The sequence below is a fragment of the Scyliorhinus torazame genome, chromosome 19 (assembly GCF_047496885.1).
Source record: "Scyliorhinus torazame isolate Kashiwa2021f chromosome 19, sScyTor2.1, whole genome shotgun sequence".
Lineage (NCBI taxonomy): Eukaryota > Metazoa > Chordata > Chondrichthyes > Carcharhiniformes > Scyliorhinidae > Scyliorhinus > Scyliorhinus torazame.
In genome coordinates, this window is record NC_092725.1 from 92,205,392 (window position 1) to 92,222,218 (window position 16,827).

General features: G+C 49.4%; 1 protein-coding gene across 1 annotated transcript in view; it reads right to left on the reverse strand.

Annotated features, from left to right (window-relative positions):
* LOC140396301 (uncharacterized) overlaps positions 1-16,827 on the reverse strand; it is a 60,468-nt gene that overhangs the window by 25,568 nt on the left and 18,073 nt on the right. The window contains exons 2-5 of the mRNA XM_072484760.1: positions 10,708-10,855; positions 7,844-7,988; positions 246-366; positions 44-131 (exon numbers count right to left, since the gene is read on the reverse strand). Coding sequence (XP_072340861.1) covers positions 44-131; positions 246-366; positions 7,844-7,988; positions 10,708-10,855 — 502 coding nt within the window. The remainder of the gene's footprint in view (positions 1-43; positions 132-245; positions 367-7,843; positions 7,989-10,707; positions 10,856-16,827) is intronic.

The following is a 16,827-nucleotide window of genomic DNA, read 5'->3' on the forward strand; positions in this document are numbered from 1 at the left end:
AGAAACGAAGGACCCCGCCCCTCATCTTTGAAACTGTACTAACCGATTTGCATTCTGAGTCGCTGGAGTAAACCGTGACCTCCTCCTGACCTTTCTCTTCATACCCGTTTGAACATTAGTCTGAATCATTGCTAAAAAAGTGACGGAGAAAAGAGAAAGATCTGTCATATTAACATACCAGATACAGGTACAGGTACAGGCTGTAAACACTGTGCCACATGAATCATACTAACCAATCTTCATACCTGGGAAATTAATGGTGTAACTTGAATTTCCGACTTGAAACCTATAGATATTTTGAGAAGCCATCTGGAATTGGTATTCAATATCAGAACTGTTAACGGTTGCTGTTTTGCTGCCAGTGCCCTGGAGTGAAGAAACACAAAACACATTGGATTTCAGTGAGGGCTTATGGTTATGCACAACATTCCCATCCTTTTGAGTGAAGGAATTAAATTTTGTATTTAAAATGTTTGATGGATTTTATTCCTGCCACAGTTTCTGCTGGGAGCATTCCATGTCCTCAATTCACATCAATCGTCATTGGGTCATTATATTTCATTAGTCCTCAGTCCGAAATGGCCAACTCCTTATCCTGAGGCCATGCCCAGTGTTCTCGATTTCCCAGCCAGCAGAGGCGGATTTACAGGTCGGTAGGCCCCCTGCTCAGCTTCATTTTCAGTACCACCTCCGCCCCCCCAACCCCACTCTGGGATCTAAAGACAAAGCCCAATCCTGGCACACACTTTCTCTTCCCCTCACCCACTCTCTCTCTTCCTCCCGACCCCCCGCACTCACCCTCTCTTCCTCCCGATCCCTCACACTCACTCACTCTTCCTCCCCACCCTCGCTCGCACCTTCTCTTCCTTCTGACTCCTCGCACACACACCCTCTCTTCCTCCCGCCCCCTCGCACACACCCTCTCTTCCTTCTGACTCCTCGCACATGCACCCTCTGTTCCTCCCCACCCTCGCACTCACTCTCTCTTTCTCCCCACCCTCGCATTCACCCTCTCTTCCTCCCCACCCTCGCACACACCCTCGCTTTCTGCCCATCTTCGGACACACACCCTCTCTTCCTCCCAACACCTAGCACTCACTCTCTCTTCCTTCTGATTCCTCGCACACACACCCTCTCTTCCTCCCGATCCCTCGCACTCACTCTCTCTTCCTTCTGATTCCTCGCACACACACCCTCTCTTCCTCCCCACCCTCGCACACACACCCTCTGTTCCTACCCACCCTCGCACACACACCCTCTCTTTCTGCCCACCCTCGCACACATAACCTCTCTTCCTCCCCTCTCGCACGCACACCGTCTATTCCTCCCGATCCCTCACACTCACTCTCTCTTCCTTCTGACTCCTTGCACACACACTCTCTCTTCCTCCCCACCCTCGCACACACACCCTCTCTGCCTCCCCACCCTCGTGCGCACACCCTCTCCTCCTCCCCACTCTCACACACACCCTCTCTTCTTCCCCACCCTCGCACACACCCATTGTGCCCACTCTCACACACACACCCATTGTGCCCACTCTCACGCACACACCCATTGTGCCCACTCTCACACACACACCCATTGTGCCCACTCTCACACACACACCCTTTCTGCCCACTCTCACGCACACACCCTTTCTGCCCACTCTCCCGCACACACCCATTGTGCCCACTCTCACGCACACATCCATTGTGCCCACTCACGCACACACCCATTGTGCCCACTCACGCACACCCATTGTGCCCACTCTCCCGCACACACCCATTGTGCCCACTCTCCCGCACACACCCTCTCTTTCTGCCCACTCTCCCGCACACATCCTTTCTGCCCACTCTCACACACACACCCATTGTGCCCACTCTCACACACACACCCTTTCTGCCCACTCTCACGCACACACCCTTTCTGCCCACTCTCCCGCACACACCCATTGTGCCCACTCTCACGCACACATCCATTGTGCCCACTCACGCACACACCCATTGTGCCCACTCTCCCGCACACACCCATTGTGCCCACTCTCCCGCACACACCCTTTCTGCCCACTCTCCCGCACACACCCTTTCTGCCCACTCTCACGCACACACCCATTGTGCCCACTCTCACGCACACACCCATTGTGCCCACTCTCACGCAAACACCCATTGTGCCCACTCTCCCGCACACACCCTTTCTGCCCACTGTCCTGCACACACCCATTGTGCCCACTCTCACGCACACACCCAATGTGCCCACTCTCACGCACACACCCAATGTGCCCACTCTCACGCACACACCCAATGTGCCCACTCTCACGCACACACCCATTGTGCCCACTCTCCTGCACACACCCTTTCTACCCACTCTCACGCACACACCCTTTCTGCCCACTCTCCCGCACACACCCAATGTGCCCACTCACGCACACACCCATTGTGCCCACTCTCCTGCACACACCCTTTCTGCCCACTCTCCTGCACTCACCCTTTCTGCCCACTCTCACGCACGCACCCTTTCTGCCCACTCCCGCACACACCCATTGTGCCCACTCTCCTGCACACACCCAATGTGCCCACTCTCACGCACACACCCATTGTGCCCACTGTCCCGCACACACCCTTTCTGCCCAGTCTCACGCACGCACCCTTTCTGCCCACTCTCCCGCACACACCCTTTCTGCCCAGTCTCACGCACGCACCCTTTCTGCCCACTCTCCCGCACACTCCCTTTCTGCCCACTCTCCCGCACTCACTCTTTCTGCCCACTCTCACGCACGCACCCATTGTGCCCACTCCCGCACACACCCATTGTGCCCACTCTCACGCACACACCCTCTCTTTCTGCCCACTCTCCCGCACACACCCTTTCTGCCCACTCTCACGCACGGACCCTCTCTTTCTGCCCACTCTCACACACACACCCTTTCTGCCACTCTCACGCATATACCCTTTCTGCCCACTCTCACGCACGCACCCTCTCTTTCTGCCACTCTCACGCACACACCCTTTCTGCCACTCTCACGCATACACCCTTTCTGCCCACTCTCACACACACATCCTTTCTGCCCACTCTCACGCACCCTCTCTGCCCACTCTCACGCACACACCCTTTCTGCCCACTCTCACGCACACACCCATTGTGCCCACTCTCACACACACCCTTTCTGCCCACTCTCACGCACACCCTTTCTGCCCACTCTCACGCACACACCCATTGTGCCCACTCTCACGCACACACCCATTGTGCCCATTCTCCCGCACGCACCCTCTCTTTCTGCCCACCCTCGCACACACACCCTCTCTTCCTCCCGCCCCCTCGCACTCACCCTCTCTTCCTCCCGATTCCTCGCACTCACTCTCTCTTCCTTATGATTCCTCGCACACACACCCTCTCTTCCTCCCCACTCTCGCACACACACCATTTCTGCTCACTCTCATGCACTCCCTCTCTCACACACACACCCTCTCTTTCTGCCCACCCTCGCACACACACCCTCTCTTCCTTCGGATTCCTCGCGCAGACACCCTCTCCTCCTCCCCACTCTCACACACGCACCCTCTCCTGTTCGCCCACTCTCACACACACACCATTTCTGCTCACTCTCACGCACTCCCTCTCTCACACACACACCCTCTCTTCCTCCCGATTCCTCACACTCACTCTCTCTTCCTTCTGTCTCCTCGCACACACACCGTCTCTTCCTCCCGATCCCTCGCACACACACCCTCTCTTCCTCCCCACCCTCGCACACACACCCTCTCTTCCTCCCCACTCTCACACACACACCCTCTCTTCCTCCCCACTCTCACACACACCCTCTCTTTCTGCCCAACTTTGCGCACACCCTCTCTTTCTGCCCAACTTTGCGCACACACCCTCTCTTCTACCTGACCCCTCGCAATATAATTTCTCAATTTTCTACTACATTGTTTTCCTATGTATTAATTATTTGAGCCTAAAACTATGTTTTTTTAAGTGAAAAATATTAGTGGCAGTTGACATTTTATTTCAAAATAGGTATTACTGAATCATTAGCGCTAGAAGTTTGTTATGCAACAGTTTAATTATGAAATTCTAGCCTATTAAAACATGGCGTTTATAGCACGTTACCAACAAGATATGGAACAAAACTGCGTAAATAGAGTTAAGATACAGATCAGCCATAATGATAGAACAAGCTCAAGTGGCTGAATGGCATAATCTTGTTTGCATGTTAATATCTAGATATCAATGAACAGGGCTTGGCACATCTGTGAAACCATCAAGCCCTTTCCCCAGTCCATTCAGACTAGCCCAGATTGCAAATAGCTATTAGTCAGCTAAATTAATGGCTCACATGGTTACCACTCTGATTTTCTCCCACATTAGATGTTAAACATTATCAGATTCAGCAACCTGATCAATCTTCAGTGCCTCAAACTGAGCTTTTGTTTTGTAAAGTATTTTTATTGACAAATTTTCAACATTTTTACAATTTACAACAAACGCAACCCTCCCCTCCCCCATTCCATTAAACCCCCACCCCTGACTCCCCTCAGCCTCAAACTAAGCTAAGGCCATTTATACATTTACATTCAAGGAGTCAATGCAGAAAGCATTTATACCTACCGTTGTATTATCTTCAATGGTGAAAATGAATTCTAAACATATACATTTATATTTTAGCCATATCCTACTCTCAATCCTAACCATTGTACTGAATCTTTCAAAGGACTTACTTGGTCTTTCTGGCCACTAACAGAATTTCTAAAGCGTTATATTTGTGGCATTCACTTGTGGCTTTAGTTAACTTTAGCTGTATCTGATACATATCCATGAAATCTTCCCAATGTTTTATACTTTGTGAAATATTTATTTTTGCGGCTACTTTCTGACTATTTATGTAAATAACTTAATTTTCTTCTCTATAACTTATTACCATCAATCAGCGCACCCCAATCTCCATTTTTGAAACATTTCTTTAGACCTGAAAATTGAACCCATTCTTACAGCAGGTACAGCAAATTGTCTGCAGCAATAGCTTTCTCAACCAATGAAATACAATGACTATTGATATGAATTGAGGACATGGAATGTTAGGACATGGAATGCACCCAGCACAAACAGCGGCAGGAATAGAATCCATCAAACATTTTCTATACAAAATTAAACTACATAGAGAGATATGGGAAATGGGATGACATTCTGAGAATTGTGCAGTTACAATCATAGGCTACGTAACTTCCTTCTAATGCTGTGAATTTCTACAGTTCCCACATGGAAATCGGATATCATTTCAGGAGTAACGCTGCTATTTAAGTCCATTATTTCCTAACATGTTGAGCAAGAAGAAATTCTTGCCTTCATCCTCAACTATTTTTTTCCTAACATACTATCTATTGAATAAGGTAACACACACACTAATTTCTGGGCAATTATCAGTGTTTCATAGATACTTTTAGGCATTGTGGTTATGCTTCAAATACGATAAATAGGATAAAATATTTTGGGGCCTAAAGAAACCTCTATATTCTTAGAATTTGGCATGACATGACCCAAGTCTTGATCTCAAACCCATTACATTGTGCAAGGTGGTTAGCACTGCTGCCTCATAGCTCCAGAGTTCCTGGTTCAATTCTGACCTCGGGTGACTGTGTGGAGTTTGCATTTTCTCCCCTGGTCTGCGTGGGTTTCCTCCGGGTGCTCTGATTTCCTCCCACAGCCCAAAGATGTGCAGGTTAGGTAGATTTGCCATGCTAAATTGCCCCTTAGTGTCAAAAAGTTTAGGTGGGGTTACAGGGATAGGATGGAGGCATGGGCTTAAGTAGGGTCCTCTTTCCAAGAGCTGGTGCAGGCTCGATGGGTCATATGACCCCCTTCTGCACTGTAAATTCTACGAGGTGATGGTTTACTGAGCCACAGTAATCTCTGTGCTTCCATATGAGAGATTTTGACAAGCAACAGCAGGCACATCAGAGCACCGGAGAAGTACCACCAGTGTGCCCTTTGCAAGATCCTCCAAATGGGCTGGCCAGGAAAACAGCATCTCTCAAACCAACATACCCAGCATTGAGGCATCAATCACTCAAAACCAGCTCCACTGGGAAGGACAGACCGTTCATATACCTGAAACCAGACACCAGGAGAAACTACTTGGAACTTGGTTGTGGCAGGAAATTCCCAGGAAGACAGCGGAAACACTTCAGGAATGTCCTGAAATCATCTCTGAAAAGGTCAAACATCCCACTGACCCGTGGGAGACCCTGGCTTGTGACTGACAAAAATGGAGAAGATTCATTCAGGAAGGAACCAAGCACATCGAGACTTCATCGGGAACATGAAGAGGCAAGTTGGACGCAACAGAGTGAGCGCAAAAACCTCCTATCTACCCAATACCTCAGGCACCACCTGTGGCTGAATCTGCACATTGCGCATTGGATTTATCAGCCACCTCAGAACCCATCAAATCGGATTAGAAGCAAGTCATCCTAAATCCCAAGGGATTGTCGAAGAAGAAGGATTTTAGGAAGGATGTGATCCGGCTCAAGAGGGCACAGAGGAGATATACAAAGATATTGTCAGGATGGAAAGTTTTAACAATGAGAAAAGATTGCTTATGCTGAAGTTGTTTTCTTTGGAACAGAGAAGCTTGAGGGCAGATTTAAATGAGGTCCATAAAGCAGGCCCGAGATAAGAAAAAATAGGGACAACCTATTTTACCCTAGCAGGGGAGAACAATAACCATGGAGGAGATATTTAAAATAATTGATTAATTAGGTGGATTAGTGGGGAGTTGAAGAGAAAGTTGTTCACCAGAGGGTGTTGGGAGCCTGGAACTTGCTGCCTGAAAGGATATTAGAGACAAAGAACCTCATCACATTTGAAAAGTACTTGGATATATACCTGAAGTAATACCAGCTACAAGGATATGGACCAAGGACTCGAAGTAGGATTAGGCTGGATTACTCTTTATCAGCCAGGGTTGAATGGTATCCTTCCCTGCTGTATTTTTCAAGATTCCATGAATCTGTAAGTTTTGCCTTGTGTGTTTATCCAGATTTCCAGTAAATTTATCTGTACTAGTCCCCAAATCATAGGAGCTTACAGTACAGAAGGAAGCCATTCTGTCCATTTTGCCTGTGCTGCTTCTTTAAAAGGATAGTTGTGATTATCTCCACCCTCCTGTTTTTTGGTTGCAGCCTTTGGATCAGGAGATTGTAGGTTCAAGTCCCATTCCCAGAACCTGAGCACCAGGTTGACATTCTAGTGCAGTATTGAGGGAGTGCCGCACTGTCAGAGTTTCCATCTTTCAAATGAGAACGTGAACCAAGGCCCTGTTTGCTCTCTCAGATGGATGGTAAAGATCCCATGGCAACATGTCGACGAAGATTAGGAGAGTTATCCCCTGTATCCTGGTCAATATTTATCCTTCCATCAACATCACAAAAACAAATTCCCTGGTCATTACCATATTTGTGTAATGGGATTTTGTTCTGCACAAATCGGCTGCTGCATTTCAACAGTGTCTGCACTTCAAGGGTACCTAATTGGCTGTGAAAGGGTTTTGGGATGCCCTGAGCTTGTGACAGGAGATATATAAATGCAAGCTCTTTCTTTCATTTGTCAATTAGAACTGTAACTCATTGTCTGTAAATTATCTCATTGACTTGATTTAATATTGGGTATTAACCAGATTATTCAACGTTTCCAAGTTCTTGTACCTGTATTCGAGATGAATGATATAATCAATATGTCCTAATGCCTCTGCAAGGGCAAAAGAGATCAATAACAATATTCTATACAAAGGCAACATTTATTCGGTGAGCTCAGGTGCACAGTGCATTCACTTCAATGCTAAATCAATTCCAATCTTCTGTCATCTTACATGAACTCCATATTCCCTCCAGAAATGATCATCCAGAAAATACCAGCAGTATTCGTTCATTTGTTGGGACTGTGAAAAGGTCAGCCTTTGTAGTTTGAAACTGTTGCCAACAATCGCCATCTTGTTAAAGTCGAGATAGATTGTCCTACGGTCGAACAGGGAGACAAGAGTATGTGTGCAGTTAGAACAGGCGATATTCACTGATACCTACAGCATCAAAGCTGGCCACTCAGCCCATCATTTCTGTACCAGCTCTTTGAAACAGCAGTAACCATTAGTCCCACATCCCCCACTTTTCTCTGTAACCCTGTCAGTTTCTCATCCTCCATTATCCGTCCAACTCTCTTTTCAAGTTACTTATGGATTCAGATTCTACCACCTTTCCAGTTAGAAAGTTCCAGAACTCTGCAATTCTCAGACTATAGGAATGTCTCCTCATCTCTGCTCTAGGCCAGTGAGTTTAAACCCAGGGCCACTGTTTATTGCCCCACTCACCCAAGGGAAAAGCCTTTTCCTATTTACCAAATCTCTCATTATCTTGAAAATCTCAATTAAGTCATCTCTTAACCTCCGATGTTCCAGGATGGACAGTCTTAATATTTCTCACTTTTCCTCCCGGATCTGAAATAAAATCATTGACCTGAAACATTCACTCACGGATGGGATTTCCCAACCCCACGCCATGTTTTACGACAGTCCGCTATTGTCCAGTGGCAGAATCTTCCGGCACTGTCACCGTCAACAGGGTTACCCATTGTTCACATCTCCTCCGCCGGGGAATCCGCATCAGGGGGCACCGTCGGCAGGACTGGAGGATCCCAGAATGGCTGGAAAATCCCATATGTTTCTCTCTTGGTCAGATACTCCTGACCTGCTGCATATTTCTGATGTTCAATATCTGCAAGAGTTTGGTTTTGTTGTAAGTTAAGTTTGTTTATTTTCTTTCATTAATTCCGAGTAACCTTTCTGGGAACGGCTCAGTGAGAACAGGTTGCAGACACTTTGTCAATCTCTTGCTCTAGGCAGCAGAGACAAACAGAAATTCATTGACTGGGGATGAGGGGATCAAAAAGATATTGAATTGTACAATACAAAATCTTTTGACGCAAATACTCACTGTGAGTGTTTATGCTCCACACAATTCTCTGCCCACTTTCCTTCATAGAATCATAGAATCCCTACAGTGCAGAAGGATGCCATTCGGCCCATATAGTTTGCACCAACCCTCCGAAGAAACATCCTAACTAGGCCCACTTCCCCCCCCCCCCTACCTATTTCCATAACCCCACCTAACCTTTGGGTGCTAAGGGACAATTTAGCACGGCCAATCCACTGAACCTGCACATCTTTGGACTGTGGGAGGAAACCAGAGCACCCGGAGAAAACCCATGCAGACATGGGGAGAACGTGCAAACTCCACACAGTCATCCATGGTCAGAATTGAACCCGGATCCCTGGCGCTGTGGGGTACCAGTGCTAGCCACTGCCATGGTGCCACCTCCCTACCTCTGTAATTTCCTAGAACTCCCTGAGATCTCTGCGCTCCTATTATTCTGGCCTCAAGAACATCCACAATTTGACTCGACTCATCATTGGGCGAAGTACTTGCCCTTGCGGGGAGACTATGAGATACTTTCAGCTATCTAGGTCCTAAGCTCAGGAAATCTCTCCCTACACATCTTCCTCTCTCTCCCACTCACTCCTCCTTTCAGCTGCTCCTTAAAACCTTTGACCTAATCTAATGTTTCTACTTTCCTGGTAACCCTGCAAATCTTCCCCTTTTCAAGTATTTATCCAATTCCCTTTTGAAAGTTATCACTGAAGATGCTTTCTCCTACTTTCAGACATCACGGGCGGGATTCTCCAACCCCCCGCCGGGTTGGAGAATCGCCGGGGGCTGGTGTGAATCCTACCCTGCCGGTTGTCGAATTCTCCGGCACCGGATATTCGGCGGGGGCGGGAATTGCACTGCGCCGGTTGGCGGCCCCCCCCGGCGATTCTCCAGCCCGCAATGGGCCGAAGTCCCGCTGCTGGAATGCATGTCCCGCCGGCGAGAATCAAACCACCTCTCTGACCGGCGGGACAAGGCGGCGCGGGTGGGCTCCGGGGTCCTGGGGGGGGCGTGGGGCGATCTGGCCCCGGGGGGTGCCCCCATGGTGGCCTGGCCCGCGATCGGGGCCCACCGATCCACGGGCGGGCCTGTGCCGTGAGGGCACTCTTTTCCTTCCGCCTTCGCCATGGTCCCCACCATGGCGGAGGCGGAAGAGACCCCCTCCACTGCGCATGCGCGGGGATGCCGTGAGCGGCCGCTGACGCTCCCGCGTATGCGCCGCCCGGCAAAGTCAGTTTTGCGCCAGCTGGCGGGACACCAAAGGCCTTTCCCGCCAGCTGGCGGGGCGGAAATCAGTCCGGCGCGGGCCTAGCCCCTCAAGGTGAGGGCTCGGCCCCTCAAGATGCGGAGACTTCCGCACCTTTGGGGCGGCGCGATGCCAGACTGATTCGCGCCGTTTTTGGCGCCGGTCGGCGGACATCGCGCCGATTGCGGAGAATCCCGCCCCACATTCCAGATCAGAACAACTCCCTGCATCAAAAGGATTTCTCTTCACCTCCTCCCATACTCAGCTTTATTGCAAATTACCATAAATTAACATGCTTACTGACCTCCTGCCAGTGCCAACAGTTTCTCACTATCTATTTTGTTACACCCCAATATCATTTTGAACATTTTAAGGATTGGAACTAAGTGCTAATTCGGAGTACAATTCTAATTTTGCCAGTGAAACTTGCATTCCATAAACAAATCTAAAAAAAAATTGGGATTTCTTCAGGATGTGCTACTGGTAACGCCTTTGGGCCGTGCTTACCCATGTTGAGCGGTGTGGAGATGTATTCCTTCTGATGTCGGCAATGTGTACTGTGCTTCAATTATCTCATCATGGGCTATATCCAGCCATTGATTTCCATTGTGAACCTGCCACTGGAATGCTTTCTCATCCAGCCTGCTCTCTGCAGCTATCAAATAAATAAGATAAAAATTAAGATTTAGTTACATTTACAAGGCATCTTTCATACTTCACAAATGTTGCATGGCCACATTGAGGTACCTCAAAGATTTTTTAAAAATATATTTTTATTAAAGTTTTGCAAAATTTTTCATAATAAACAATAGTAATAATACTAACACAACAAAATAGAGTGAACATTAACATAGTGCAGAAAGAGAATATACAATAGCAATTAACTAGACGTTACCCCACACGCCTCAGTCTTCCCACACCATCATGACGGAACACTCACCCACCCCCCCTATGGGTCGCTGCTGCTGCTGACATTTTAATTTTCCGCGAGAAAGTCGACGAGTGGTATTATGCCCCCGCTCAACAGCAGCAGCTCTGTACACTTGGCAAAATTATTTCCACACATAAGTAGGCATCTGTTTGTGGTGTTGTCCCTTGCTTCTCCCAGACGGATTTCTCTGCTGTTGTCATCTCGTGCTCACTTCCACTTCAGCGGTCCTCCCGTCTTCTCTGTTTCTGTGGATGCCAAGTTTGTTAACATTTCCCTGCCTCCCCTTCCCCCTCCCTGGCTCTCCTCTATTGTTCCCCGTCTCTTCCCCTCTACCCCTCCTTCCCCCGCTTCTGCCCCTCCCCCCCTGTGGTTCGCCTTTCCTTCCTCTTAGATTTAGCTGTTGTCTTCCCCCCCCCCCCCGGTCTATCTCTCACTCTCATGCTTTGGCTACTTTCCCCTGTTTCTTGGCTACCTGGCTATTCTTCTGCTTGTTTGTTGGCCACAAACAGGCCCCGGAACAATTGGGTGAATGGCTCCCACGTTCTGTGGAAGCCGTCGTCTGACCCTCGGATGGCGTATTCGATTTTCTCCATTTGGAGAGATTCTGAGAGGTTGGACAGCCAGTCTGCAGCTTTGGGTGGTGCTGCTGACCGCCAGCCGAACAGGATTCTACGGCGGGCGATCAGGGAGGCAAAGGCAAGGGCGTCCGCCCTCCTCCCCAGGAATAGATCTGGCTGGTCTGAAACCCCGAAGACTGTCACTTTCGGGCATGGCTCCACCCTCATCCCCACCACTTTGGACATTGCCTCGAAGAAGGCTGTCCAGTACCCTGCAAGTCTGGGACAAGACCAGAACATGTGGGCTTGGTTGGCCGGGCCTCCTTGGCACCGTTCACATCTGTCCTCCACTTCCGGGAAGAACCTACTCATACTAGTTCTTGTTAAGTGGGCTCTGTGTACCACTTTTAGTTGCGTCAGGCTGAGCCTTGCACACGTGGAGGTGGAGTTGACCCTATGCAGTGCTTCGCTCCAGAGTCCCCACCCTATTTCAATCCCCAGGTCCTCCTCCCACTTCATTCTTGTTGCATCCAGTACGGTGTCGGCCCCTTTTACCAGTCAGTCATACATGCCGCTAGTTTTCTTTATCTCGTATGCTTGCGTCCAGTCTTCCAGTAATGTCTGTCGTGGTGGTTGTGGGTATGTCCTTGTCTCCTTTCGTAGGAAGTTTTTTAGTTGCAGGTACCTTAGCTCGTTCCCCCTGGCTAGCTGGAATTTCTCTGTCAGTTCGCCCAGTGTTGCGATCCTGCTGTATGTATAGGTCCCTGACTGTCAGTGTCCCTCTGTCCTGTCCCCACCTTTTGAAGGTGGCGTCAGTCAGTGCTGGCGTGAACCTATGGTTGTTGCAGATGGGAGCTTTACCCGACATTCTGGTCAGGCCAAATTGCTGCCGTAGTTGGTTCCAGGACTGGAGGGTGGCTGTTACCACCAGGCTGCTGGAGTGTTTTTTGGGTGGGGATGGGAGTGCCACCGTGGCGAGGGCCCGGAGGGAGGTCCCCCTGCAGGAGGCCTCCTCTGCGCGCACCCATTCGGCTTCTGATCCAACCCCTTACATGCTCAGCCGTGGCCGCCCAGTGGTAGAATTGTAGGTTTGGGAGGGCTAGCCCCCCACTGGATTTTGTTTTTTGTAAGACCTTGTTTGGGATCCTAGCATTCTTCTCCCCCCCCCCCCCCCCATATGAACGCTATGATTAGTTTGTCTGGTGCTTTGAAAAAGGCCTTGGGGATGAAGATCGGGATGGATCTGAATAGGAAGAGGTACCTGGGCAGCACATTCATTTTGATCGTCTGGACTCTCCCCGTGAGGGAGAGTTGGAGTGTGTTACCTCTTTGCAGGTCCTTTTTTACTTCCTCTCAGACTGGTGAGGTTCCATTTGTGGATCCCTTTCCAGTCGTGGGCTATTTGGATCCCCATGTAGCGGAATTTGTGTCAGGCTTGTTTAAACGGCAATCCCGTTACTGCTGCCCCACCTACTTGTGGGTGTACCGGGAAGATCTTGCTTTTGCTCATGTTGAGTTTGTAGCCCGAGAAGGCGCCAAACTCTTTTAGGAGCGCGATGATTCCGTCCACGCTGCTCTGTGGATCCGAAATGTAGAGGAGCGGGTCATCTGCATAGAGTGAGACTCTGTCCTCTCTGCCTCCCCTTAGGAACTCCCTCCAGCTTTTTGTTGCTCTGAGCGCAATTGCTAGTGGTTCGATCGCTAGAACGAACAGCAGCGGGGACAGTGGGCATCCTTGTCTGGTGCCCCTGTGCAGCTGGAAGAATCGGGAGTTGGTATTGTTGGTCCGTACACTCGCCATGGAAGCGTTGTATAGGAGTTTTACCCAGGAGGTGAATCCTGTTCCAAGCCCGAACCCCTCCAGTACCTCTATGAGGTATTTCCATTCGACTCTGTCGAAGGCCTTTTCTGCATCTAGGGAGACGATCAGCTCTGGTGTTCTCTCCCCGGAGGGGGTCATTATTACGTTCAGTAGGTGCCTAATGTTGGATGTAAGCTGTCTAACTTTGATAAAGCCCGTCTGGTCCTCTGCGACCACCTCTGGCACGCAGTCTTCTAGCCTTTTGGCTAGAATCTTGGCCAGTATTTTGGCATCCCCGTTCAGCAGTGAGGTGGGACTGTATTGTAGCCACCTGAGTTGGCCAAGTCCCGATTTAAAATAGCGAACGGCAAAGGCTGAAGGGAAATTCAGCCAACACAGGCAGAAACCAGCAGGTGCAGGTTTGCTGTGTATTTAACTCTGCAGAAACCCAGACAGCATCGATACCAGCGACCATCAGCATAATAATGTAGCAGCCATCTACATACTAATGAGCAATCCCCGGGAACAATAGCAACATTTGGGACAAACAAAACTAAGCCAGACTCCCCGGCGCCAGCAGGAGCCAACACAAAAGAGGTTAACGGACACCTCAAGACCGCCCATCGATCAGGGAACCGCTCCAGTATTGGAGAAATCGAACCAAGCGATTGGAACAAAGTCCAATCACCTAGAACCAGGTACAGGATCCGCCCCGAAAGGCGGGAAGCCCCTGGGGACTATAAAGTTAAGCCACAAGTTCACATTGCCCCTCTTCTTCTTGACTGGGTCACCCAGAAACGCAAACCAACATTGACCGTGACCGGTCCAACGGCCGCCGAGAGATCGCAAGTCTTAAGTCAACGCACGCTACGAGATAGGCGCTCCTAGCTATCAATCCGTACCAACTTCGAATCCCGCAGGCTCAGAACCCGAACGAAAGGCCATTTGTTCCCCTGACCTGGTGGGCCAGTCCGAAGTTAAGTACAGGCCTGTTAGTCGTAGAAGTAGCTTAGACGTAGAATTTGTGCATGAGTAGCAATTACTGTGTATAATAAATGTGCTTTGATTTAAATCTTACTAATCGGTGTATTGAGTTATTGGTCATTACTCGAACTTGAACCTCGTGGTGGTATCATAAAGATACCTGGCGACTTGAGAGCAAAGGTTATAAAACAGAGCCAAGTGAACCAACCAAACGTTAGCAACATATTACTGGCGGCATTCTGACTGGACCCGAACTAAAAGTGGCTTAACCACTCCGGGAGAACCCAAAAATTTGAATTAGAGATCCAATTGGGAACACCACAAGTGTTCAAGCAGTTCTGACCAATCCTCATAATTCGGAAGTGTGTGTATGCATGCGTAACTAACAGGGCTATACGGTAAACTGATAGATTTTTTGTTGCGACAAAACTGTTGGGAGTTTGTACTTCGGAAATTAGCGAAAGCCGTACCCGTATTTACAGCACCGCCTTAGCTCCCCTGTTCCAAATTTAAAAGAAGCATTCGGACAAGAAAGATGGCAATGCAGGAATTTGCGGTCGCAGCGACCAGCAGCAGCAGAGTAGGACAATGTCCCGAATGGGAGGAAAAAAATCAGGAAGCACCTCAAAGGGAAAAGATGCCCCTTTGGAGCAAATTCTGTAGCAATGAGGAAACAGGTCCCGGGAGTATAGGACGTACTTGGTGGGAGAACCCTGAGCAAGATCCACAAGAAGAGCTTAGGGAAAGCTCGCAAGCCGATGGCAATCGTGTCCTGCTTGGCACTGTTGCGAGGCACAGGTGAGGTCGTTAAGATTCTCCGGAAAGAGGTAGAAGGCATACATCGAATGAGTAAGGTCAATGTTAGTGAAGTAGAAAGAGAGAACTTAGAGTTAAGGAGGAAGTTGGCAGCAAAAGACAGAGAGGTGGATGATGCCAAAAGGGCTCACCAATCTTGTCTGGCGCACTTAAGCAGCTTGCAGTCCCAGTATGAAAAGGCCTATCAGGACACGCAACGTGCAGTCCTGGTACGAGAAGAAACCGAGAAGCAGGTGGAAGCATTGCAGAGGCAGTGTAGTGACCTGAAGGCAGCGTTAAGAGCACTCCATGCTGCCACCACGGAGCAAAGACAAAGCTCACTAGACCAAGCAAAGTGCCGGAAGCAGATTGCAGAGCTGCAATCGCTGCTTTCAGTCCAAAAAGGATTCCAGGAAACCTTTGGAGCAAAATTAGATGAGGAAGACGGCCCTGATTGGGAAGGGTTAAATGAAACAGCGCAGAGATATGTTCAGGGAACATGTGCGCAGGGAAAGCCCCAAAAGAGAAAAGCGCCCCAACCCCCCACAGAGCAGATAGTTCAGGCTCCAATGAACCCAGTAACCACCCACCGCACAGCCACATCGGACGACACGGAATTTTTGTTTACTACCCCCTTAACAGTAACCCAATTACGGGATGCATGCGATAAAATCAAACCGTTCCTCCCCACCTCAGACCCCCACCATTTCTTTGCCAGAGTAAAGCAGCAGGCGACCATGTACGGCCTGGATGAGCGAGAGCATGTAAAGCTCACAGTTTTAAGTTTAGACCCTTCAGTCGTAGCAGCCCTTCCCGACCCACAGAATGTAGGAGGAGGCACCCTTGCAGAAATGCATACCGCGGTCCTAGACGCGATCGGGTATAACCGGGGTGACCCCGTAGATGGCCTCAATAAATGCAGGCAAAAGAAAACCGAGCACCCCACAGCGTTTGCTGGACGCCTGTGGATCCACTTTGCAGCAGTTTTTGGAGACTTAGACCACGCCCATTTGTCCCCAGACAACATGACCAAATGGACCCGCACCCTTATCTCCCATGCCACAGAAACAGGACAAAAAGCTTGCGCGAATTATGATCCCTCAGAGGAGGCTCATAACGAGAAATGGGTCGTAAAAAGATTGTCCCGCACCTGGGAGCAGTCTGTACAAAGCAAACCCGCAGTTAAAAATCCCAAAGAAAAGCAGGCAAACGCAGACATACAAGCAGCTAAAACACACCAGAACCCCGCATGGGTAAATGAAGGACAGAACAGCCCCCCACAAAAGTCACAGGAGTGTTACAACTGTGGACAGTTGGGACACTTTGCAAGGGAATGTAATGCTCCACGAAAGCCACAGAGAGCCCAGCAGACACTCTAAGTAAGAATAAGACAGAGCCCATACATAGTGTGAGCACCCGTTCAGATCAGACGGACCTGAACGGAACGGACTGACGGTGCTCGGGCTCCCCCAGTTGGGTCTGCGACACCCTTTGGGATAGGTCCGGACGACAGCAAAAATCTGGGGACAGCCCATCGAGTTTCTGTGGGACACAGGAGG